We start from the raw sequence: 25948 nt of genomic DNA, 5'->3' as shown, positions 1-25948 counted from the left end.
GTTTTATTTCTCTTAGGAAAATATCTAAGAATTTCTAGGCAATAGTATAGGTACATATTGAATTTTATAAGAAATGGCCAGACATGTACTCCAACGTGACTGTAAAATTTTTTATTCTTATGAACAATATTTGAGATATACAGCTATGCCACATTCTTGGCAATATTTCCTGTTGAGTCTTTGATTTTGGCCATTCTAGTTGGTTTGAAGTAATCTTTCAGTGTTGTTGGCTAATGATGTTAAACATTCGTATGCTTATTTACCATTTGCTTCACTCCTTTTGTAAACGAAACTATCTGTTGAAAGCTCTTGCCCTTTTTAAGAAAAAACTACATTGTCCTCAGATAGAGGATATATCAGATATTAAACTGATAAGAACAGATACTACACTTGATCTTAGCCAAAAGACTGAGCAGCAGTAGCTTTTGCCCATTTTTATTCATTAATTTGTGCCTTTAAAAAATTGATGTGTAGTAGCCCTATATACATTCTAGATACAAATCCCCCGTCAGCTACACTGTCCATATTTTCTCCCAGTCAGTAGCATACTCCTCCATTTTAAAATTTTTCTTCTTACTCTCTTTTCATTTTCTGAGAAGTTTGTAATTTTAATGGGGTCCAGTTTATCAAAATTTTCTTTTATCCTTAGTTATTTTTGTCATCTCTAAGAAATCTTTGCTTGCTTCAAGGTCGTCTCTATAATTCATTTAAAAGTAATTTTTGTTATGGTATGATTTTTTTGCGTTTATCTAACCGTTCCAGCACCAGTGCTTGAAAATATTTTCTTTTTATATCAAATTGCCTCATGCCTTAGTTGAAAATGAATCGGCCAGATATATTTCTAAAGTTTAAACTATTTCATTGATCTGTTTGTCAAGCTTTATGTCAATACCATATTGTCTTGATTATTGTAGCCTTATGATAAGTCCTGAAATCAGATACTTTAATTCCATGGATATTCTCCTTTTCCCAGATGATTTTGACAATTTCAGGTCATTATTTCCATATAAATTTTAGAATTAGCTCATCTATTTCTTTTTTTTTTAAAGCCTATTAGAAATTCATTTGAGACTGTTTTGGATCATAGAAATTTAATAATATTTTGTTGAGAACATATATATCTATGTCCATAAGGGATATGCTAGTCTCAAAGCAATCTGAGAAGCTTTCTCTCTTCTCCATTTTCTGAGTTTGTTACATTTGACGTTATTTCTTTCCTAAATATTTGAAAATTTATGAAAGAAATTATGTGAACCTGAAGTTGTTTTTTGGGGAGGGGTTTTGTTTGCAAATTCAATTTCTTTAACAATTATAGAACTATTCAGATGTCCTATTTCCCTTTGTTTTATTTCTGGTATGATGTGCTTTGCTAGAATTTATTTACATTATATCTAAGTTGTCAAATATCTTGACATAAAGTTATTTGTGTCTGTGAGATCTATAGTGAAGTCTGATCCCGTCTTTCCTAACATTGGTAATTTGTGTTTTTCTACCCTTTTCTTTGTCAGTATGATTAGGAATGTATCAGTTTCAGCATTGCTAATATTCCCAGGTACCTGGTTCCTCTTAACTGTATTATTTTCTTCTTTCAAATTATTTGGATTCAATTTGCATTTACTTTCTCTAATGCCATGCTCCTTACATTGAAAATCTCCCTTTTAATAATCAAAATAAACATTATTTTAGAAGAAATTTGACTCCCAGAATATTTGATATTAAAAGCCCCTAACATAAGCTTATGTTAACTTACAAGTGCTAATAGTTTTCCTGAAAATAGTCATTCTTCCTTCAAATTTCTAAAATGTCTTGCTTATCAGGAAGGTAATATATAAGGAAATCATGCTGATAGTATGTACACTGAACAGTCAGTGACAGAGGGAACTAAGAAGCCAAGGCCCTGGAACCATGATAAGAGCAGTAATAAGCAAACATTACTCTTCTCCCTTTATTTTAAGATTGAGAAGTAGCTTTACAGTTGTAATACAAATAAACAATATAATAATTAATACATAATAAAAGAATATACTGTGTTTCATGTACACACAACTGTAAACCTTTTGCCCACCCCTGTATATCACATGACTTAACAGGAAGAAATATGCATTATTAGAGTGTGAAAGATGTTTTCATACATCTGTGTGAGCTTCCAGTTTTTCTGTTATACTAAGTCAGCTAGTGAACATTTACAAATAGATGTGCAGATGTTCTATAATGTTTAATTAACTGTGGTGACTTAATTAATTACCAGGGTGACTATAGAAAGTTATGAGAATATCTTATATTTAAAAATGAGGTGTACTTAGATGGGGGAGATTTGGAAGATAATTTCTTCAGTATGTTCTAGATTTAGAGCACTAACTCAGTGGTGCTCAAAATTGCTTTTTTTTTTTTTTTTGACATCTCACCAATTTAGATATTTCAATCTGTAATATGTACTAATTCCATACTAAGCTACTTTGGTACTATGCTGAATGAATTTCTAAGTAGTATTTAAAGCAATCTTACAGAGTATTTAGAGTATCCATATATTTAATTTTGGCAGTTCTCATACATTTTAACAGAATCTTTTCTACAAAGAATCTTCATTTTAAAGTGACAAGTTTTCTGTCACTCCCAATGATCAATATTCAAAGGAAACACAGTGCATATGTATGTTCCCATGGGCCTTGGTCTATTTCACATACCTTAGACCATTAAAACAGAGGTATAGCGATAGGTTGGTAGATTGTTTTACATTCTCTCTCTCTCTCTCTCTCTCTCTCTCTCAGCATAATAGAATGACAGCACCTACTTCTCACTGAATGAAATGCATGTTCTTATTTTGCAGAAATAGGTGCTCTCCATTTTAAGCAGTCTCCAATTAAAACAAACAAACATAAAAAACAGAACAGGGAGTGAATGTTTACTTTCAAAATACAAAAGAATTTGCCAAAGGATCATTTTAATGTAATGAGTCCTCTAGAAAATGAAGTTTATATTTTACAAAATTTGGTAAGATACTGAGGTTTTAGAAAGTCAATTATTGCATTCTGTAAAGAATACTAGGATAATTATACTTGTTCTTAATTATTAAATTTAAAACAAATAAAATATATTTGCAATCACCTTGTATGTTTTGGCAACATAACTTTAGTTTTAATTTGTATATGGCTGTGACTTAAGACTAGAAAGTATAAAGCATGAATAATCCTGTTTTATCTTTTCCAGCACCTCTGGAATGTGATTTTTAGATATTAGCCTCATCAATTCTGAGAAAGCATAAAAAAACTTTAAAAAGTAATATCCCATATTAAAATGTGTAAGAAAAGTGGCTGTGTATTTCAAAGAATTCTGATATTTTTAAATAAGTATAAATTATATAGAGAATAATCAAACATGTAATTGCAATTAGTATTTCATCAAAAATAAGAGGAAAAATGCATGTAATATAATGAAAATGGGCTCATATTTACAAAGTGAAGTCTTTGAAACTAATGAAATCTCTCAAATTTCTGTAAAAATTAATGAAATAACATATATCAATATTTTTGTATCTTGTACCATTGTAACTGGTCTTTCCATTTTTAAAAAAGTATTTACATATTTTAATAACTTAAAACTATGAAGATTCTTTATTATGCTTTATTCACTGCAGTCATTCATTTCTAGCACAATTACAAAAATATCTGAGAATATATTGTTTTTGAAGTTGAGAGTTACTTAATTTATGGTAACATGCAGATATTTTATTCAATATCACCTGTAATCAGACCACCAATTTTACAGGTGCTTAACATTGTTATATCTTAGACTCCACAAATTTTGATATTTTATTTTCTGATATATATTAATTCCATATTAAGTTACTTTTATATTATGAATTTATAAGTAGTGGTTTAAAGCAACCCTACTGAAAATATTTAATCTACACAATAATTTTTCACATACCCAAGACATTTAGAAAAGGAATCCACAAACCAACTGTAGAGAATTAAATATTAGTATATATTAATAACGCTAAATTTCTTAATAAACAAAAACAGATTAATAGTCATATTAAATTTTACTACTTCAATGAAAAGGCTTTTCCTGCTTTCAATCAACTAGTTTTACTAAAGGAATGATTTTTTATTTTTTTTATTTATTTATTTATCCTCATCCGAGGACATTTTTCCATTTTTTGTACAGACAGAGTGGGAGGGAGAGAGAGGAAGAGAGAGAGAGAGAGAAGGAAACATCGATGTGAAAGGGACACATCAAGTGGCTGCCACCCGCACGACCGACCGGGGCCGGGGACAAACTGCAACCGAGGTACGTGCCCTTAGCGGGAACCGAACCCGGGTCTCTCCGGACCGCAGGCGGACGCTCTAACCGCTAAGCCAAACCGGCCAGGGCTTTTTTTTTTTTTTTTTTTAGGAATAATTTTTTATATATTAACATAAAGTGATGATTTTATCTTTTACTTATTTATCACTTCAAAATGTTTCCAGAGGGCTTCGCATGCATAATGAATAAAATTTCAGCCTGTTAAATCTTGGTATAGATAATGACTACTTAAAACTTTAAAACACTTAAGCTATAACTAACCCATTCTACAAAACGTGGTAGATTCAAAAAGTTATTTTAGGTACTGGATATCTCTCTATCATTTTACACTGATTCTATTAAGTATAATTTGATTTCATGATGTTTTCAAGAACTTAGCATGTATTTTCTTCAAATAAGTAAAATCACACATTTCTCAAAACAGTTTCAAAAATATTGTCTTAAAATTCTATAATAATAAACAAAATGATGGAAATCTAGTATTAAAAGAACTATAAATGTAAACATTTATATTTTCTAAATAAATTTAAGAGTATTGTATCAATAATTCTATTGAAATCCAATAAAATATTAAGAGATAAACATGACTATTTAAGATGTCAGGTCTTAGCAAATAATGAATATTTTATGCTATATCCATACTTGGCTTGTTAATGTTATTATATGATGACTGAAAACAATTCTTAACTCTTGTATTAACTGAAATTATTCATATACATCTGTTTGATTTCATATAAAAGATAAGCCATTACCTTAGTGAAAGACACAAGTAACACTGTAAGTAATGAATTTACATACACTATTTTTGAAGAAAACTGAGTTTATATTTTAAATATATATCTTTAAAATAATTAAATTAATGAATAGGAAGGAGTATTTGAACCTTAAAGTCAAATATATTTCATATCTAAATGACATTTTATTTAATAGACAAACTTTCTGGGCAAACCATCTTTTGGATAGAATTTTCTGCTATACCACCTTTGTTCGTTGATACAACTGGACGACAGGGAAGGCTGTGTATAGCATTATTTTAGGGGACAGACCAGTGGACCTGCAGTGTCCCATGTTATCACAGGGAAACCTCATAACCCTAAAGATCAGCATTAGCATACCACCAGTTATCTGTGCTGAGACATGTAGAATTATAAGGAGAAAGTTCAAATTCTTCAACTATCTCTCATGATTAAATTTGCTCAAACCACAGGGTAAAATATCTAAATGAAAAAAAAAAAAAAAAAACAATAGTGAGGATTAGCTAGCTATAAATTGCTCACATTAGGTAGTCTCCAAAATCCAATCCTCTGGTCTTCAATTTCGGAGACAAGAAACTTGAGTGCAAAGCAGCTGAGATCTAAGGGGTACCAGCTCTGAATGGACACCATAGGCTCCCTGAGATATCATCACTGAAGTTCTATGAGTTCCTCTCCTCTGTAAGTATTCCTGAGGCTATCAGGAATCTCAAGGATTCTGAACATGCCTGGATTTCTCCAAAAGATTCTTGTGACAAGCAAGATAAAGTTGCCTTCATGTGGACCTCAGCTAACCATGAGCTCTCATTTACAGGAAAGAGGAGAGAGGGAGGAGGATATCTGCACAACCCAATGTCAGTTCGCTGCTACTGAAAAAGCAGAGGAACAATTTACAAGCACCGCCCTGGGGCACAACTGCAATGGAGCCCATTCCTAGGGGAGCAAACCTACAAGGGCAATGACCGCACCCTGCCTGCTAAACGTACATCTACCCAAGACGACCAGAGGAATCAGTTTCTTCAGGAAACACCCCCTGGTTGCTGTCCCCTTCTCCTGCACTGGGTGTTATCCCTACATACATCTATGAACTTAGTCAAATTAGACCTGTAGCAAACACTGTTGCAGTGACGTATTTACATTTTTATCTTGAACACTAGGAGGCAAAGTTCCAGCAAATAGACGCCGTGATTATTTTATTTTTATGTCCCCAGGACCCAGCTCACTGCTTAGCACATAATACATGTTCAGTAAATATTTGCTGAATGGACATGATTGGAAAAGGTACCACCCCCACATCTGGCACATCTGCCACACTAATGATTTGGAGGTAGGGAAGATAAGATGCCCTAAGAAGCACCTAGGTGTAATTGTTCTTTTTTTTTTAAAAAAAAAAAGACCAATAGCTTGAAGTGAAAATACGATAATATAGTCTCCTCAATGCTGGAATAAATGCAGTTATTGTAACTTCCGAAAACATGAGTGAACCTGCCATCACTGACTAGATAACCTCTTTAAGCCAATGCATGGAGACCTACATCATTTGTTATAATGATAGTGTTCTATTGTTGTAAACACTTAAAACCAAGGAAACTGGTTTAAGAAATAATTATTTGAAACTTTCAAAAGGCTACACTACTTATTCTCTTACTAGTGGTATATTGTTAAAAAGTATTTAAAATTGCTCTAATTATTTAGAATAGAATAATTGGTATCACTGAAATAAAAACATTGATTTGTTCTCGGAAACCAAAGTTCATTCCTTCTTTTGGAAAAATGGTTTTCCAAAGGGAAGTTCAATTTTTAAAAGTTGTTATGAAAAGATTTCAGAAGACAAAGAAACAGCCATTTACTTCATTAACAGAAATAAGTGGATTTCCTGCATGTACAGCATTAATAAGGTTTTATGAAAGTAACAGGCCTGTAGAAATATTGAAATTTCTACAAACTTTCTTGTCATTTAAGGAAGACATAAATTTACTCTCTGATTCTTTAAATTTTACTCTATTTTTATGAAACATCCTGGAGATAGCAGGGGGACACATGGGATGAGGACTGAAATGTGTATTTTGGATACATTTTATAGACAAAGATGTGATCAAGGCCATTATAATCAGAGAACAACGCAAACAGACTTGAATCTTTATCACAATTGCACATATAATAAAGCGAGATTAAATAGTCAGAAGGCAAAGGGCTGCTTATACAAAGCACAAAATACAGTCTAATAGTTTGCACGCTTCAGTGATTTCAACTTAGTTCTTCGATGCAACATCATAAAAGTTTGATGTAAATGAAATATGTGTTAAACTTTGTCTTTCTCCTAAGACAAAACTACTCAAAACTTTAAAAATCTCTAATCACTACATGTTTACAATGCCAGAGAGGAAGAAAAAGAGAAATGATTAATTTTTAAAATTACCCAGCAATTCCATTGCATCATCTTCATTATCAATATCTTCTTCTGTTGCGGGTGGGGGAGGGCTGTGAGCAGACTCAAAGGAATCTTGGGAGAGCATGGCTGCCAGCAGTTTCTTATGTTGCTGTTGCTGTTGTTTTAATCCCTTAGTCTTGGGTTCCACCTTTAAGCTGAAGAAATATTTAAGTGTTAACTTTCAGTGATGATGACATGGTGCATTAGCCGTGGTAAGTAAAGAAAATCGACAAACATATTTCATTCAGTAATTCTATTTTGCTATGCAAATTTATGGACATATTAGTAAAATTTTCCCTGAGGATAATGAAAATATAGACCCTGTCTTCTTTCTGAGACATCCTTTTGTACCTCATTTCTCAAGTGGGTAGACAGAAAAAGTCTTCCATTTTTAATAAAGTCCAGTTTATCATTATTTCTTTCACAGATTGTGCCTTTGGTTGTATCTAAAAAGCCACTGTCATACCCTAGGTCAGATAGGTTTTCTTCTGTGATCTTCTGAGAGTTTTGTAGTTTTACATTTGACATTTAGGTTTATGACCCATTTAGAGTTAAATTATGTGAAGGGTGTAAATTCTCTGTCTAGATTATTATTATTTTTTTTACATGTGGATGTTTAGTTGTTCCAGCACCATTTGCTGAAAGGCTATCTTTGCTCCTTTGGATTGTCTTGGCTACTTTGTCAAAGATTAGTTTACTATATTTATGGGTTATTTCTGGACTCTCTATTCTGTCTCATTATCTATTTTTTGTTAATACACACTGTCTTTATTACTGTAGATTTATAATAAGTCTTGGAGTCAGGTAATATCATTTCTCCAATTTTGTTCCTCTCTTTCAATAATTTGTTCATTGCTCTGGACCTTTTGCTTTTCCATACAAACTTTAGAATCAGTAAGTTGATATCCACAAAGTAACTTGCTCAAATTTTGATTGGGTATATACATCATTTTTAATCTATTTTCTCTCCATTCATTTTGGATAAATTCTATAGATCTGTCCTCACATTAAAAAAATTCTGTCCTCTGTCATCTCTAATCTATTACTGGGTTCATTTAACAAGTTTTAACTCCTTTTATATATATTTTTTTCAGTTACATAATTTTCACTTGGTTCTTTTTCAACATTTCTATCTGTTGATCTTTTTGTGCTCTCCTTTGTTTCAATGGAACTTGTATTTGCTTGTTGAAGCATTTATGATGGTTGCTTTTTTTCTTTGTAAGCAGGATTAGTTAATAGATTTAATGAGGGGAGTTAAAAATGAAATTCAAAATTGTAGGATGGCTGAGGGTGTCAGTGCCCCTGACACTATCAGAGAAAATTGTGGGAGTTTCATGTTCAGTGGAGAAAGGAAATCACATGTTGTAATCTAATGTCTGATGTAAGAATGGTGTCACTGTCTTCCAACTCTATTTTAGGAAACAAATGAATTTAAATTCTTTGCCAGGTAATTTCATCACCTGATATACCTTAATGTTGGCCTTAGTTGACTATCATTTCTCATTTAAGGTGTAATTTTCCTGGTTCTTGGTATAACCGGTAATTTTTTATTGCAGCCTGCACAATTTGACTATTATTTGAGGAGTCTCTGGGGCCTATTTATACCTTTTATTTTAGAAGGCAGCCACCTGGTCTACCTTTGAAACTTGTGTTTCCAATGACAGTCTAATTTTCAGAGCTCTTGAAGTGCTATTTTAGTCTGCTTGGCTTCCCTGGTGTTGCTGGGACTCGCACTGTACCTGCTGGTGCTGTCTGAGGGACAAGAGGAGCATCTCCAGGTCATGCATCTGGTGCCTTTCAGAAGATGAAGGGAACATCTGACAGTTGGGACATGGGTCCCCATGTCAAGCTTTGCTGTAGAGGAACCCTTCTTTTTGTGAAGTAAGAGGTACTCAACTGCCTGGTGTCTTCAGGGGGAAGAGGAGTCTCAAGTCTGGTGGGAAGGGACAGCATGTCTTCTGACCATGTATTGTGAGTGGGCCTCTCAGACAATTCCCTGGCCAGTGGGACTGGGCTCTCCTGGTGAAGTTGGAAGGACTCCTGTTTGGTTAGGGGGAGAAATGAACTTATCTGGGCCACTACCTCCTCTTGCTAGTTTGGGGCTGGGAAATGCCGGGCCCAATTTGCCTTATGCTGTTGGTGGGGATCATAAGTTGCTGGCCACTGCTGTTCCTCCATTTGTCAGGTCCCTAACCAATCCATCTTCCTTTTTATGTTTTTACAGTATAAAAGTTACTTTGGCTGCCTCTTGCATTATGTCCAAAGTTTATAGCTGTATTTAAGCGGGGAGGAGCTGAGAGAGTCCACTTCATCTTTTCCAAACCAGAGGTGACAGATGACTTGTTAATTATAAAGAGTAAATGATATCCTCACAATAAAGACGTCTAGTGGGTATGGCTGTAACTAGGTAAATAAACTCAGCATCACCAATGATAGTGATACCGATGTAATTAATCTAAGTATTAATAACAGTAAAGGAGCACAAGGGAAGATAAACGTATGCTCAATTTAGTTGGGGGGACTACTGAAGGTGCTTGCTGTCAATCACACCTGGGAATGGAGGTCATTGGCCAGAATGGGCGTGGCCACTGCAAGCTTGGGGAGAGCTCTTATGCTTTCTTGGTGCCTCTTGGCTTTCTTGGGACTCCTGTTGCTTGGGGCACACTCTTGGCTCCCCTACATTTGCCCATACACAATGGACTAATGGACTACAACTAGCCTGATGCTGAACTAGATCTAGAAACTGAATGGAAACTCTGGACACTGGTTCTGATTTTAGCTCTACTGAAACCCCAGCTACACTTCTTCTATGACTGGAATGGGACTTTAGAAGCACAAAAATCTAATTCCACGCAAATAAAAATCACTCATTCTCCTGGGTGAGTCTCAGAAAATTATTTTTCTGGAGGTACCACAATGGCTCCATCCCTAGCATACAGGAGGAAAAGACACTCCAATACAATGGGACAAATTGACACTATGAACATTTAGATATGGTAAAAAGAGAAAGTACTCAATACCACCTATGTAGAATTATTACCAAAAAAATTTAACCTGAATTTAATGATCAGGAAGCAAACCGACATATTCAGATTTGAAAACAATTACCTTTCATCTACAAGAATATCAATGTCATGAAAGAAAACAAAAGTAGAAAACTGTTCTAGGTTATAGAAGACTAAAAAGACTTGATAACATAGTCTTTTATTTTATGCTGTATAAAAAAGAAAGAAAACAGAAAGAAAAAAAACACAAAAATCCATAAAAAACTTTACTGGAAAAATTAGAGAAATTTAAATATTGACTCTATATTAGATAATTTGATGGTGCATTGTTAAATGTTTTGGGGTAGTATAGTTTCAATAGTATAGTTTTATAAGAAAATATCCTTATTTTCAGGAAATGAATGTTAAAGAATTAAGGAATTAACATGTTATGATATCTATAATTTTGTTTCAGGTGGTTCAGAAAAAAAAGAAAAAGAAATAGAACACAGTAAAATAGAATAGACTGATCAATTAGCATAGGTAAAGCGAAGGCAAAATGTTAACTGATGAATATATGTGGAGGGTATATTGATATTGATATTACTATTCTTAAATTGTCTGTAGTTAATACTTTTCAAAGTAAAAACTTGAGGGGGGGGGATAAGAAAAATTATAATGAAGGCATACTCTTGGCAACAATACTTATTCCAATTTTAACTTCCATCCTAACTTTGGTTCCGAACTTAAACAGGAACGGCTATTGTGAGGAAAAGAGGCATCTCTTTTAAAATACTTGTTTCTATTTTAGCATCTATCAGTATAATTCAAATTAAATTGAAGAAAATTATTTTTATACTTTAAAAGTAGAGATAAAACATAAAATATTCACTTGTAAATTAATGGAAGTTTATTTAGCCCCAATTTCTTGTCATGGCTTCTGTCTTCTGAATAATTTCATCACGTGTCTTTTAAACTGAGTAATAATGTAACAATTTAAAAGCCTTCCTTGACCAACTATATTCACTGAGAAGTAAACAAACAAAACAAGTCAAGACCATTTTTAATTTGGATTTCTTAGCTGATAGACCTAACATGCTAAATGAAATTTACATCTACATTATTTGATTAAATCAAATTTATTTTAAAATAGTAATATTCATTCATGACTTTAGACCCATTAGCTTTTGATTATGAGAAAAGACATACATGTTGCTTTGAATGAGAAATGCCTGTGGATTGTAGAAGTGAAAACTGCACCATGAGAGAGAACATAGCACCCTCCCACAGGGAAGATCTTAATGCAAACAAGTGGTGGGGAGATGGGGAGAGATGGGTTTGGGGTGTTTCTTAGAGCACTTAGGGTTCTAGACCCCCTCTTAACCAGATATTGAACCTAAAACTTAATGATAATGGGATTATGAGAACCCCCTGAAGAAAAGCTGCATAGCAAAGTATTTAAGGGCACAAAATTTGAAGCAAGACAGCCTAGCTCTGCTACTTAATAGCTACCCAATCTTGGGGACAGTGATGTAACAGTTCTGGGACTTAGTTTCCTTATTCCTAAAATGGGAATAAAAATAATGTTCTCATGAGGATGAAATGGGTTAACATATAGGAAGCACCTAGAGCAGTCTCTAAAGTGGTAATTAATATAATTATATGTTCAAAGAACACAGTGGGCAGTGTTCTAAATAGTTATATGTCTCTTCTTGAGTAGTATCTCACATAGAAAGTACAGCACAGGGAATATAGTCAATAATATTGTAATAATTATGTGTGGTGCCAGGTGGGGACTTGAAATGTGGGGGGAATCACTTTGTAAAGTATGACTGTCTAACCACTATGCTTCTGCAGTACACCTGAAACTACTACAAAATAATATTGAATGTAAACTTTAATTGAAAAATAAAATTTATATTAAAAAATGACTGGGAACCAAAAGAGGCCTTAGGCCACATGAAAAAAAATAGCATAATATTTCAGTGTGGTGCTAATATATGCTAGAGATCCATTTTGCTTTGCTTTAAAAGGGTAACTTCTAAACCAAGATCAGACGGGAAGGGACAGTGTGCAGTGGCCGTGAAGTCCATACCCTAGCATGCCTACACCTCGGGGGGGGGGGGGGGGGGGGGGGGAGACTTCCTTCTGCATCTGGATGGGCTTCCATTTTGACTATTTGCCCTCTTCTTCCTGACCCCTCCTCCCACCAAGACTCTGTTTCTGAATACAGGTTAGTAAACATTCAATGTGTCTGACTACGTACGCGCATATGCGCCCTCTGGTGGAAAGCTGGATGATTCCACCCTTGACCTGTATCCCAAGCTTGTTGCAGTTCACCATCACAGCCTAGTAGACAGAACCTAAACCCTTTCACTTGACTCTAGTCAGAAATTAAAGGGTTTAATTAATTAATTAATTAATTAATTAAGGATTCTCTTAGCATTAAGGCTCAGGTTGTTGAAGAAATCATAACGTTTTACAGTGAATTGCTGTCATTTTTAAATTTTATGCCTGAAATCTATCTCTCTTTTTTTTACATGTCTTATAATTGATTTCTCAGATATTTATTAAGCACTTACTATACTATATACAAGGCACTGTGGCCACTGAGCTTTAGAAATAAGACATATTTTCTATCCTTCTCCTCACTTCAGCAAGTGCTTTGAATCTAGGATTTTTTTTTTCATACTGATCTCATCCAGTATCTGGCACATTACTCTGTGTTAATGCTCAACAGGTTTTTTTTTTCTGCTTTTACTTTTATTAGTCTTTATTTTATGCTGAATTTACTCCCGGGCCATAAGTTTTTGTTTCTTCAGTTTCTTCTGGGATATCTTTTTCTTCTGTGCAACCTCCTCTTCTGGTTTAGGAACAATCTGCTCTTTCTCAGTGAGGATCATCTCAATGTGGCAGGGAGAGCTCATGTATGGGTTAATCTGCCCATGGGCTCTGTAAGTTCTATGGCGCATCTTGGCAGTTTTGTTTACCTGGATGTGCTCAATAACCAGAGAATCTACATCTAAACCCTTAAGTTCAGCATTGCTCTCTGCATTTTTAAGCACGTGCAGCAAAAACTCAGCACTCTTTTTGGACCACCGACCCTGTGTCCAGCCCCACTGTTTTGCCTGGGCGCACCTACCAACTCCACCATTGTAACGACGGAAAGGCACACATTGCTTCTCAACAGGTATTTTTAAAATTCACTTTTTTTGAACTTCATTTTAAAAACACAGTACATAATAATTAATTTAAGTAGATGTATATGAGTCTTCCAACTTGTGAGAGATAACAATCTAGGGAAATAGAAAGACTGATTATGAAAGAGGAGGAAAAACATGAAGATCGAAATGTGGAAGATGAGGAACAAATGGCAGGTTACAGGTGAGTGAGTCCCATTCATCAGCTAACAGTGATCATGACCATTTCATGAGGGTTGAAGCAACTGTTGTCATTAGTCTCATTAAAACATGTGGTTTGGTCATGAAGACAGTGCTGGGCTCGCGAGACCTGACCACTGAATAAGCCCCAATGTTGACTGTTTACTAAGAGTCTGTCCATGAGTCTATGAGTCCATATATTGAACATATAATGACCTCATGAACATTCTGATATAAATGCATGATTTAAATTACATACCTTTTTGGTTTTAAATAGAAATTTGTGAGTCAGAAGGTATATTTTTTGTATGTTTTAGGTATTTTTAAGGCTTCTGTTCTTTTATTCTTTTGGCAGATTGATTTTTGATTGATCAACATTCTTTATGCTTAAAATTTACATGTTAGAGTATTCCTAAATTAATAAGTTTGATTTAATCTGCCACCTGTATTACATATTTCTATCATGTCTGCATAGTCAAAATCTGATATTAAGATTCTTTGTTCTTGGACTTCCTAGGTAAAAGAGTACCCTCCATCCATTTTCTTCCTTCTTATTCTGGTTTATTTTCTCTCATACTACTTATACCTACTTGAATTTATGGCTTCTATTTTTATATTGTTTGTCTCCTGCTGCCAATAAAGGTAACTCTAGGAAGAGAACAGTCCAGATTTTGTTTACAAATATAGCAAAAACAATTATGAGTTTTAATGAAAAGGAAAACTCCTTAATGAGAAGTGATTTTGGCTTTTATTTTAATAATATATATTTCCAAGTTGTTAGATTTTTCTAGTCATTTTATGGCCTATTAACCATTTAATAACAACACCCACTTAACAAGTAAAGCCAATTATAAGATCTATACTATTTACTGATATTGTCCTCATTTTAATAATGTGGTTCAACTGAGAGAAGCTTCATTAGGCTTTCAAGCCTTGATGGGCCTATTTTGTGAATCGAAATTACAATTCAGCAAGTAATTTTAGGAACTCTATTACCCAGCTATGCAAAGTCTAATTAAGATAGCTTTAAGTAGTATTATATAGTAGTTGTATTAAACTTAATTTTGTTTATGTTATAAATGTGTAATTATTTTTAATAACTATAAATGTTCAATAAACATATATGTTTTTCCCCTAAATGGCTAGATGAGCCATAGCAATTAATGCCAAATGGTAGTATTTGACAATTATGGAAAACCTTCTATCATTCCCCAACATATTCAGACCTCTCTTTTGTGATCCCTCTTTCTTTTATAGCTCAGATGCTTTCATTTCTTTCTTCAACTGTCTTAATTTAGAGGCACTTTGAGCATCTATGAAAGATGTGGTAAAAATGCAGGAAAATGTCCATGTGCACATACACACAACATTTTGCACGTGCTTTCAAGAGATTCAGAGATCTCTTGAGTTCATTTAGAGACTATATAGGGGTTATGAACTCCATGTGAGTAGCTTTTGTCTTATTCTAGTAGTTTTTCTATATTGCCCTCATAATTGCCTTTGTTTGAACCAGCACCTAACCCTCCAGGTAATAGCAATGGGTACTAAAGTTGTTGACCATTTTCATACAGTGCTGCATTGCAGAACCTAAGAGGAAAGTTCAGATAAAGTACACCTTAAAAAAAAAAAGCGTCCAGGAAAAATTGTAATTTTCTCCCCATAAGATTCTTACGGTTTACTATGCCTTTTATTTAATCCTCTCTAATCTAAAGGTGAAAGTCCAGCTTACTGTGTATGTATTATTCTGAATGAAAGGGAAATTTGGCTGTATACCAAAGATGGAGTGTTGTAATAATAGCTATTCAAATAAGAGTCAAGCATTAAATAGTAGGAAAGACCGAGATAGGAAACAGTGCAAAAAGTCAAGAAGAACAATAAACAAGCCCTATAAATAAGCTTCATTTAGCAGACATCTGCTGAAAGACCTCTGTGTGCCTCCTTCACTCACTTAACAGATTTCTATACACAATGACAATGTGCCAGTCCTCGGGGGGAGGGGGAGAGAAAAATGAAAGAAATCATCTTTGAAAATTAAGTATTTTCTTTCAGGAATCTAGAATATCATGTAGTCTGTGAATGTTTATGACTTAAGTTATAATACAAGTTCATAACCACTTAAGGCCAAAAGCTAACACTAGAGTTGCAAACTATAGAGTCATTTAAAGATTTCTTCTCAACCTGTTCTTATTCATCCATATCAAATCTAATGCTGTGTGAGTGCCTGGTATAAACTCAGAAATCCTGTTTTGTATTAGAAGATGGGAGAAAGATAGTTTCTAATCCATATTTTTTGCTATTCTTTAAATTTAGTTCAGGTATGCATTCATTCTTTCTGCTCTTCTGGGGCACCTTGGCAGGATTTCATCATTTTCTGCATTTAATAGGTAATACCTCGACTCAAAATTTAAAACTAGAGAAAAATACACCTGAAAACATTTTTTTAAATGTGTTTCTATTGATTTTTTTAGAGAGAGGGCAAGAGAGAGATAGAAACACTGATGTGAAAAAGAAACATCCATTGGTTGCCTCCTGCACGCCCTCTACTGGGGATCGAGCCCAAAACCCAGGCATGTGCCCTGACCAGGAACTGAACCAGGACCTCTCAGTCCATGGGACAATGCTCAATCCCCTGAGCTACACAGGCTGGGCCTGAAAATATTTTTTTAAACAAATATTTGAGAGACATATTTATGGATTGAGTTTTTACGGGTAAGGGATTGAACTAAAATTGCAGGCAAGATTCCTTTTAATGGGTATTCAAGAGGAAATAAGAGCTCACCAAAGTTAGGAAGAAAATAGATATACTAACATTGACAATAAATAGCTCCAATTATAATTATGACTAAATGAAAGCAAAATGAAAATCAACATGTTTCTATTTTACATTTAAGAACTAAAGATCTAGCAATGAATAAACAAAAATCTAGCGGGCTTCATAAGCCTGATATTAAAAATAAAATTACCCTCATTGACAGGAAAAATTGATCTTGCATTTCACAAAAGAATGTAAATGGATTTTTAAAAATGGTTTTATTCTCCTTATATAGGAAAGTCAAACTATTTAAATAATTTAAAAGTTGGTTCTCATGGAAATAGAATCAATTTTTTTTTATGCCTAAAGCACATTAATGAGTATTCTGAATTTCCTTCCTTCCAGCCAAGTGATAATTCAAAGTGTAAAAAAAAAAAAAACCCTGAAAGCTATTATTATGTTGTAGAAAATACGATTTTCTCCTTGAGAAAGAATAGTTATTGCTTGCTGCTAAATTTAACTTAGCATGTACAAAGTTACTGCGGCTATACTATGCATAGAAAAAACTCTGCTATGGTGCTCAGCTAGTAACACTGACAGAAAGTTTTAGCTCCTAACACATTTTAGTTCATGAGTATTTATACCCATTTTCTCAATCTTGTGTATGCCATGCTTCACATAATGATTTTTCACTCCAAATTCCTTATAGAAGTTTTCATTTTTCTTTTGAGTTTTACTCATTGCAAGTGCTATTATAAAAATGGCTATTCTAAATATACTTTTTCTAATAAATATGATCTGAACTTTTCCCTTCTGCCCACATATGGAAATTGAAGGCAAATCTCTCATCACCAATCTGACCATCACAGGTTGAGTCAAATGAAGCATGGACTTTCAAATGTATAAATCATAATGGTTTCAAACATTAAACAAAGAAAATATAAAAAAATTAGATGCAATCATAGTAACCAACTCTAAACTTAAATGTTTCTAAACCAAGGTTTCTCTCTCTTTATATTCCATATTAACACTGCCTTGAGTTTTCTATCATATATTTCATAGTTTTCTTTTCCCTGAGGACTATATGTCTCTTGTACATCAGAAGTCATGCCTCTTCAATTCTTTTTTATGTATTGGGGTAACATTGGTTAATAACATTATATAGGTTTCAGGTGTTCTATTCCATAGCACATCATCTGTTTATCACACTGTGTGCTCACCACCCCAAGTCTTGTCTCCTTTCATCACCACCCATTGACCCCTTTTATCTTCTTTGTCCTCCCCTCACCCTCCTTCCCCTTTGGTAACCACCATACTATTGTCTGTGTCTTTGAGTTTGCTGTTTTCTGTTTTATTTCTCTTGGTCTCAGTTTTTTGTGAACTTGGGCCCAAAGGCAAGGAAAGTTAAAGCAAAAATAAATGAATGAAACCACACCAAACTAAAAAACTTCTGCACAGCAAAAGAAGCTATCAACTAAACAAAAAAAGCAACCAACCGAATGGGAGAAGACATTTGCAAACTTACTTCCAATAAGGGGATAACATCCAAAATATATAAAGAGCTCACACAACTCAACAACAACAAAGCAAATAATCCAATTAAAAGGAGGTGGGGGCCCTGGCCGGTTTGGCTCAGCGGTAGAGCATCGGCCTGCAGACCAATGAGTTGCGGGTTCGATTATGGTCAAGGACCCGTACCTCAGTTGTGGTTCATTCCCGGCCCTGGTTGGGGTAGTGCCGTGCAGGAGACAAACCATCGATGTGTCCCTCTCATACTGCTATTTCTCTCTCTCTCTCTCTTCTTTTCTCTCCCTCTCTTTCTTTCCCACTCTATCTGAGGATAGATAGAAAAATATCTTCAGGTGAGAATTAAAAATAAAATAAAAAAGGGGCAGAGGACATGAATCAATGCTTCTCCCAAGAAGACATACAGATATATGAAAAGATGCTGAACTTCCCTAACTATACAGGAAATGCAAATCAAAAGTATAATGAGGTACCACCTCATACCTATTAGAATGATTATTATCTGTAAGTCAGGATGTAGCAAGTGTTGGAGAGGATGTGGAGAAAATGGAACACTTGCACACCGCTGGTGGAAATGTAAGATGGTACAGGCACTATGGAAAATGGTACAGAGGTTTGGCTAGCAATTAAGAACAGAACTACCATAAGGCCCAGCAATCCCTCTTCTGTGTATCTATCCCCAAAACTAGAAAACATTTATTCATAAAGATATATGTACCTCCAATTCTTAACAGTCAGCCATTCCCTGCCCAATATTATAGAAAGTCTCAAATGAAAGTTTATATCCTTGAAATTAATTCTCTGTTTGGTATTAGTAGCAAAGAGATGGTAATATTTTTAGATGTAAAGAAAAAAAAATCAAAACCAAGATCTAAAAACAAATCTAGTAGCACTCTAATTTTAAAAGAGAGAAATACGTTTTTATCTTGTGTAGAGTCCAACATAATTTTCTATATAAAATCGCTAATAACTATTACAATAAAATCATGCATTTGGATTTACTTTACCTGCGCCTCGTAGTGAATAAATTCAGAATCTTAGACGCCATCTCAGCTTACCTTCCTGCGGGGCTGGAGCTGCTGTCTTCACTTTCCCATTGTTCATTTTTACTTCTTGGAATTGGAGGCTGTAGCATTTCGGCTGCTAATGGATCAGCATCATTCTCTTCTCGACCAATCCATTCTCCAATCACACGGGGTCTCAGAAGAGTAGAATTAAACACCGCTGTATCCTGAGGAGGAGAAAAGAAGGTGCCACCTTAGGACAGTAAGGAAATAATTTTGTCTAGCATTTCAACTGTTTCCTCAAATCGAAATGTTCCTTTATTTCTTACGGAACAAACTTGAAACGTCAGTACTCTCCATCTCTACTAGATGACTTGCGCCATGTGATTTGTGCTGGTTCCACCAGGAGTGAAACCTTTGACCTGCACTTGGAAGGCTGCCTGTGCGCTCAGGAAGGAGGTACAGGAGGGGCGTTTGGGGGGAAGGCACAGTGTGTTGTGAAGGTCCACACAGAGAAAGAGCTTTGTATTGCTGGGAAATGGTAAGTTGTTTTGCAGGAAGAAATTGGAATGGGGTCAGGAAATAGGGAAAGGAGGAGACAGGGCTGAAAGGTTCTTTGCCTCCAGCTGCGAAGCATTGTGGACTGTTAGGGATCCAGCAGAGGTTGGAAGCAGGGCAAGAGCAATGACAGGTATGCTCTGCTAATTCAACAGTGAGCTCTTTTCATAGACTAGGATATGATATGGCTCTTTAAATGATATTTTCAATATTTATGTCATTTAATCATTTAAAATGATAGGAGAATCCTGAACACATGTGATTAACAGGAGTATCTTGGGAAGTGGAAAATGCAGGTTAAAAAACAATACCTATTGTATGATTTAATTTTGTTTAGAAATTCATATTGATGTCTATCCATCATTCACACACTAATCTAGTAATTTATTCATTTTCTTATATTTGTTAAAACCTACTATGTGCCAGATACTGTTTGATTTGTTGGGAAAAACAATTGTAAGACTAAAATTTAATAGTTTTATCTGAATGCAGGAACCACAAGTTAATTTTCATTTCTTCTTTTGGCCTCTTCATTTCTTTTCAATATTCTATGATAAATATGTATTTGTCTTAGAGTGAGAAAAAATATATTTTTCATAATATTTTGCTCAACTTGCTTAAATTATGTTTAGCTATAATTTTTAGTATTATAAGACTTTGAAACAAGACCTTAAAAATTCAGACCTGGTCTTCTGAGTCTTTACAATTCTCAAAAATTACAGACAAATAAAACAATAAAATACAAACACAGTATTACATCATATACAATGTAATATTAATTTATATACAAATACAACACCAAAAGCAATATGTAAAATATGATTAGGACATATTTGATGAACATTTATCCAAGTGATAACAAGCAACAGAAAGTAGTTGGATACCTCAATATTGATTCCCAGCCCACATGAAGATGTAGCAGATATTTTAGTAACAATGTCTGCATAATTTAGCAACTAATCTAAATTCCTTCCGTATTTATGTTCCCAGAGTCAGAAAATCAAAGAACTATAATGACTTTCAGCTGTGAAGTCATATAAGCAAATTAATGTTTTGAAATATCTAGAAAGACATATTCATTTGCCACTGTTTAATATCATTTGAAGTACAAGAATTAAAATTAGCAGCAATATTGTTAAATTTTAAACCTAAATTTGCTTCTGAAAGCAAATTGAGACAAAGACATGTTTTAGAACAAAGACATATTTATAGCTTCTGAATCAGTTTTGGTCTGTGGGTCTTTGAAATCTACTTGTTCTCTGAATTTCATTTTCTCCAACTATAAAATGGTGATGATGGGAATTACAAAACCTACTACATCAGATGACTTACTAGGGTAGCACAGTTAAGCCACAGAATTCTGTACATATGCTAGACAATTTATTTAAGGGTGTGGACTGTATTCAAACAATTTCTCTTCATGTGATATATCTGGAAAACAAACAAACACACAAACAAACAGTAAAGTACAGGGGTGAGCTAGTTGGGTAAGAGTAGATGCTTAGTTGTAAATATGGACAGAAAAACAGAACAGGGAATTGATGAGGCAGATTTCATCCAATGAAGATTTTAAAAAATAATTTATTAATGTTTTTTATTACAGATGTCTCTCCTTTTTCCCCCTTTGACACCTTCCTCTCCAATCCCGCCCCCCAACCCCTGCCTTCACCATACTGTTGTTGTTGTGTCTATTGGTTAAGCACATATGTATGTAAGTTCTTTGGTTTATCTCTTTCTGCCCCCCCACCCCCTCACCCCTCTTCCCTCTGAGGTCTGTCAATCTGTTCCCTACTTCCATGTCTTTGGATCTATTTTGTGTTTATCAGCTTATTTTGTTCATTATATTCCACAAATAAGTGAAATAATATGATATTTGTATTTTTCTGATTGGCTTATTTTGCTTAACATAACACTCTCTAGGTCCTTACATGTCGTTTCAAAGGATAAGAGATCTCTGTTTCTTACAGCTGCATAGTATTCCATTGTGTATATGTGCCACAGTTTTTTTTATCCACTCACCTACTGATGGACACTTGGCTGTTTACAGATCTTACCCATTGTAAATAGTGCTGCTATGAACACAGGGGTACATATATTCTTTCTGATTGGTGTTTAGGCTTCTTAAAATATATTCCTAGAAGTGGAATCTCTGGGTCGAATGGCAGCTCAATTTTTAATTTTTTGAGAAAACACCATACTGTTTTCCACAGTGGCTGCACCAGTCTGTATTCCCACCAAAAGTATACTAGAGTATCTTTTTCTCCACATCTTTACCAGCACTTATTTGATGATTTGTTGATGGCAGCCATTCTGGCAGGTGTGAAGTGATACCTCATAGTTGTTTTAATTTGCATCTCTCTGGTGATTAGTAATATCTCTCTGATGATTAGTGATGTTGAGCATTTTTTCATATGCCTCTTGGCCATTTGTATGTTCTCTTTGGAGAACTGTGTATTCAGGTCCTCTATCCATTTTTAATGGGATTGTCTTCCTATTGTTGAGTTGTCTGAACACTGTATATTTTGGATATTAACCCCTTATCCAATATATCATTGGCAAATATGTTCTTCCATACAGTGGGTTCTCTTTCCATTTTGATGCTGGTTTCTCTTCCTTTGCGGAAGATTTTGTTTGATGTTGTCTCATTTATTAATATTTTCCTTTGTTTCTCTTGCTGTAGGCATTGAACCAGTGAAAATTCTACTACATGCGATGTCTGAGATTTTGCTGCCTACATTTTCTTCTAGGATTTTTATGGTTTCACTAGAGACATTTAAATCTTTTTTTTTTTTTTTTTAATTCTCACCCAAGGATACTTCTCCATTTATCTTCAGACAGAATGGGAGGGGGAGAGAGGAAGAGAGAAGGGGAGAGAGGGAGAGAAAAGGAGAGAGAGAGAAACATCGACGTGAGAGGGACACATTGATTGGTTGCCTCCTGCATGACCCCGACCAGGGCCAGGGACGAATCACAACTGAGGTACATGCCCTTGATTGGAATTGAATCCATGACTCACAGATCCGCAAGCTGACAATCTGCTGCTGAGCCAAACTGGCCAGGGCTTTTCTGCATTTTGAGTTTATTCTTGTGTGGTGTAAGTTGGTGGTCTAGTTTAATTTTTTTTTTTGCATGTAGCTGTCCAATTTTTTCAGCACTATTTATTGAAGACACTGTCTTCTCTCCATTGTATGTTCTTGCCTCCTTTGTCAAATATTAATTGAGCATAACATGTTGGGTCAATTTCTGTCTTCTCTGTTCAGTTCCATTGATCTATATGCCTGTTTTTGTGCCAGTACCAGGCTGTTTTGACTACAGTGGCTTTGTAGTATAACCTGAAATCTGGAATTGTGATCCCTTCAATTTTGTTCGTTTTCAAAATTGCTGTGGCTATTCAGTTTTTTTCTTTTTTTGTGTGTTTTGTTGTTGTTGTTCCATATAAACTTTTGGAGTGTTTGTTCTATATCTGTGAAGTATGCCATTGTATTCTAATAAGGATTGCATTGAATCTATAGATTGCTTTGTGTAGTATGGACATTTTCATAATGTTGATTTTTCCAATCCATGAACATGGTATATGCTTCTAATTTTTTATATCTTCCTCTATTTCTTTTTTCAATGTCCTATAGTTTCCTGAGAATCCCATAAAATTTTATTTTGTAGATAGTATATTTCAAAGATTGAACAATTAATTAAATGTTGTTATTCTCATTTATGTTGTGGGGCAGAATTAGGCTTAAATATTTGTCTTACTATAGGCTCCACAGATAAAAATGAGTACAAAGAAACTGACCATTGTAACAAGAAAAATGAGTAGATTCAGACACTATAAATAAACAAGTAAATAGGATTTGGAATGGAATTTGATCAAAAGTTGAAAACTACAGAGAATCAGAAAAAAAATTCTTTGGTTGCTTATTGGAAATGAAATAAAATGAGAGATGTCTCTGCTATTGGAACATAGAGCACAGAAAGAAGGATAAACAACTTGATATGTAGCCTGTTTAACTCCAATGAGCAGCAGAAATTTAGAGAGAAATTGCTGCTTTTCTTTGTGAGCAAAACAGTATAATGAGTAGTACAACAGAAAGAGGAGTTAGGAGGTAAATATTTTATAGATGAAAAAAGTATGACTCTATTTTTATCTTTTGGAATGCACAAAGCTTTTAAAAATAATTGTATCTCTAAAATTTCATAAATATAGTCTATTTGCCTGTAATATAATAAAATAACATTTTTCTTTGGATATATTGCTTATATTTGATTAAGCTAAGTAAATTTCTTTCCAGAAATCTTTATGAAAAAGTTTCAGTGAAGAGAGCAATTCTTAGCTCTACATATAATACATCACAAACATTAATATGTGTTAAAAAAAATTTTTAATTACATTGAATAAAACACATTTAAAATATGTTTTTATTGATTTTTTAGAGAGAGAGATAAAAAACATTGATGTGAGAGAGAAACATCGATCAACTGCCTCCTGTACGCGCCCCACTGGGGATTAAGCTCACAAACTGGGCATGTTCCCTGATTGGGAGTCAAATTGGGACCTCTTAGTCCATGGGGCAATGCTCAATCCACTGAGCCACACTGACCAGGCAAAACACATTTTAAAAAATATTTTAAGTCCATGGATAAAATAAATCATTTAAAATTTTAGTTATAAAAAAATGTAAATCCTAATTATTTCTTCAAAATGTATAAATTCAATTTGGCCTCATAAGACTTAGAGGCCCCTAGATATTGAGATTCTTAAGCAGGTATACTTACATTTAATAAGAAAAGCATTTCCAGTCAAAAATTCTCCTGAAGGGCGCAGTTTTGGTTAGAATTTCCTATCAGCATGAAACCAGTCTGTCCAAGTAGTTACCTTAGACCAGGCCTCCTCTCTCTAAGTAGCCACAGTTGTTTATATTCTATGTTATTTAAATGTTTTCTCTTCTTAATCAAACAACATGTTCATGCAGGACTGGATCATGTCTTAAATTTCTTTGTATCTTTCATAATAACTAGCAAAACTCTGATTTCATAAACCTTTGTGTTGATTAAATTAAAAATAATTTAAAAAATGAAAAACAATGTATATGTGGTGAATTATGAAGTATCTTTATGTCTAACTAAAAATCATGTGAACGATTCATGGACAAAACTGATTAATAAACGTTTAAGCCATCTCAGAAGAAAGTCTATAAGATGATGGTCGATTAGGAAGAGTGAAATATTTATTACAAACTCTTAAGCTTTTGAGTGAATTTTTATTATTTTTAAAAATGTGAATTCAGGTTTTTTTTTTTAATATATTTTTTATTATTAATTTTGAGAGAGAAAGGAATAAGAAGAAAGAGATAAAAACACTGATGAGAGGGAAACATCCATCGGCTGCTTCTTGCACACCCCCTACTGGGGATCGAGCCAGGCATGTGCTCTGACTGGGAGTCAACCAGCAACCTCTTGGTGCATGGGTCTATGCTCAACCACTGAGCCGCACCAGCCAGACTTGAGTAAATTATTTTACTTTTTTTTATTTATTTTTTTATCCTCACCCGAGGACATTTTTTGTTCAGATAGAGTAGGAGGGAGAGAGAGAGAGAAACATCGATGTGAAAGGGACACATCGAGTGGCTGCCACCTGCACGACCAACCAGGGCCGGGGACAAACTGCAACCAAGGTACATGCCCTTAGCGGGAACCAAAACCGGGTCTCTCGGGACCGCAGGCTGATGCTCTAACCGCTGAGCCAAACCGGCCAGGGCAAGTAAATTATTTTAATTCTGCCAGTTCACAGAAGAAAAATTTTATAACACAATCACATATTAAGTGTCTGGTTTAACAAAAAAAAACATATTAAATGTTTGAACTTATTAATTATCCTTAAGTTAATCCACACACTTATTGTGAGTTAGTAATTTAAGAAAATTAATGTAAACAGATAGTTAAAAACTCTACTCCTATTGGCCCGTTGTTTCCAGCTTTATTGATATATTATTGACATATAACATTGTGTAAGTTTAAGTTGTACAATATGATGGTTTCATATATGCATATAATATGAAATGATTACCACAAAATGACTAGTTAACATATCTACCACCTAACATAATTACCTTATTTTTTTGTGGTAAGAATTTCTAAGGTCTATTCTCTTAGAAACTTTCAAGTGTACAATACAGTATTATTTATTATAGTCACCATACTATGCATTAGATCCCAGAACTTACTCATCTCACAACTGGAAGTTTGTACCCTCTGACCACT

At 34.3% G+C, this 25948-nt stretch overlaps 2 protein-coding genes and 1 non-coding gene across 3 annotated transcripts in view; all 3 read right to left on the bottom strand.

Annotated features, from left to right (window-relative positions):
- Positions 1-226: 226 nt before the first annotated feature.
- Positions 227-420, bottom strand: LOC118631929. The gene has a single exon (XR_004959925.1). It is a non-coding gene; the product is annotated as a U2 spliceosomal RNA (small nuclear RNA).
- Positions 421-7459: 7039 nt separating this feature from the next.
- CUNH8orf34 (chromosome unknown C8orf34 homolog) overlaps positions 7460-25948 on the bottom strand; it is a 118573-nt gene continuing 100084 nt past the window's right edge. Inside the window, 2 exon segments of the mRNA XM_036264227.1 lie at positions 7460-7643; positions 19190-19362. Of these exon segments, the coding sequence (XP_036120120.1) occupies positions 7460-7643; positions 19190-19362 (357 nt within the window).
- On the bottom strand, positions 13262-13669 carry LOC118631703 (60S ribosomal protein L17-like; the record flags this gene model as incomplete). Its single annotated transcript, XM_036264228.1, has 1 exon — positions 13262-13669. A coding segment is annotated over one exon (408 nt), but the record flags the coding sequence as incomplete, so codon positions are not given.

The sequence above is a fragment of the Molossus molossus genome, unplaced genomic scaffold, assembly GCF_014108415.1.
Source record: "Molossus molossus isolate mMolMol1 unplaced genomic scaffold, mMolMol1.p scaffold_m16_p_16, whole genome shotgun sequence".
NCBI lineage: Eukaryota > Metazoa > Chordata > Mammalia > Chiroptera > Molossidae > Molossus > Molossus molossus.
Note: the sequence above shows the minus strand (reverse complement) of the source record. Positions and strands in the feature narration are given on the sequence as shown.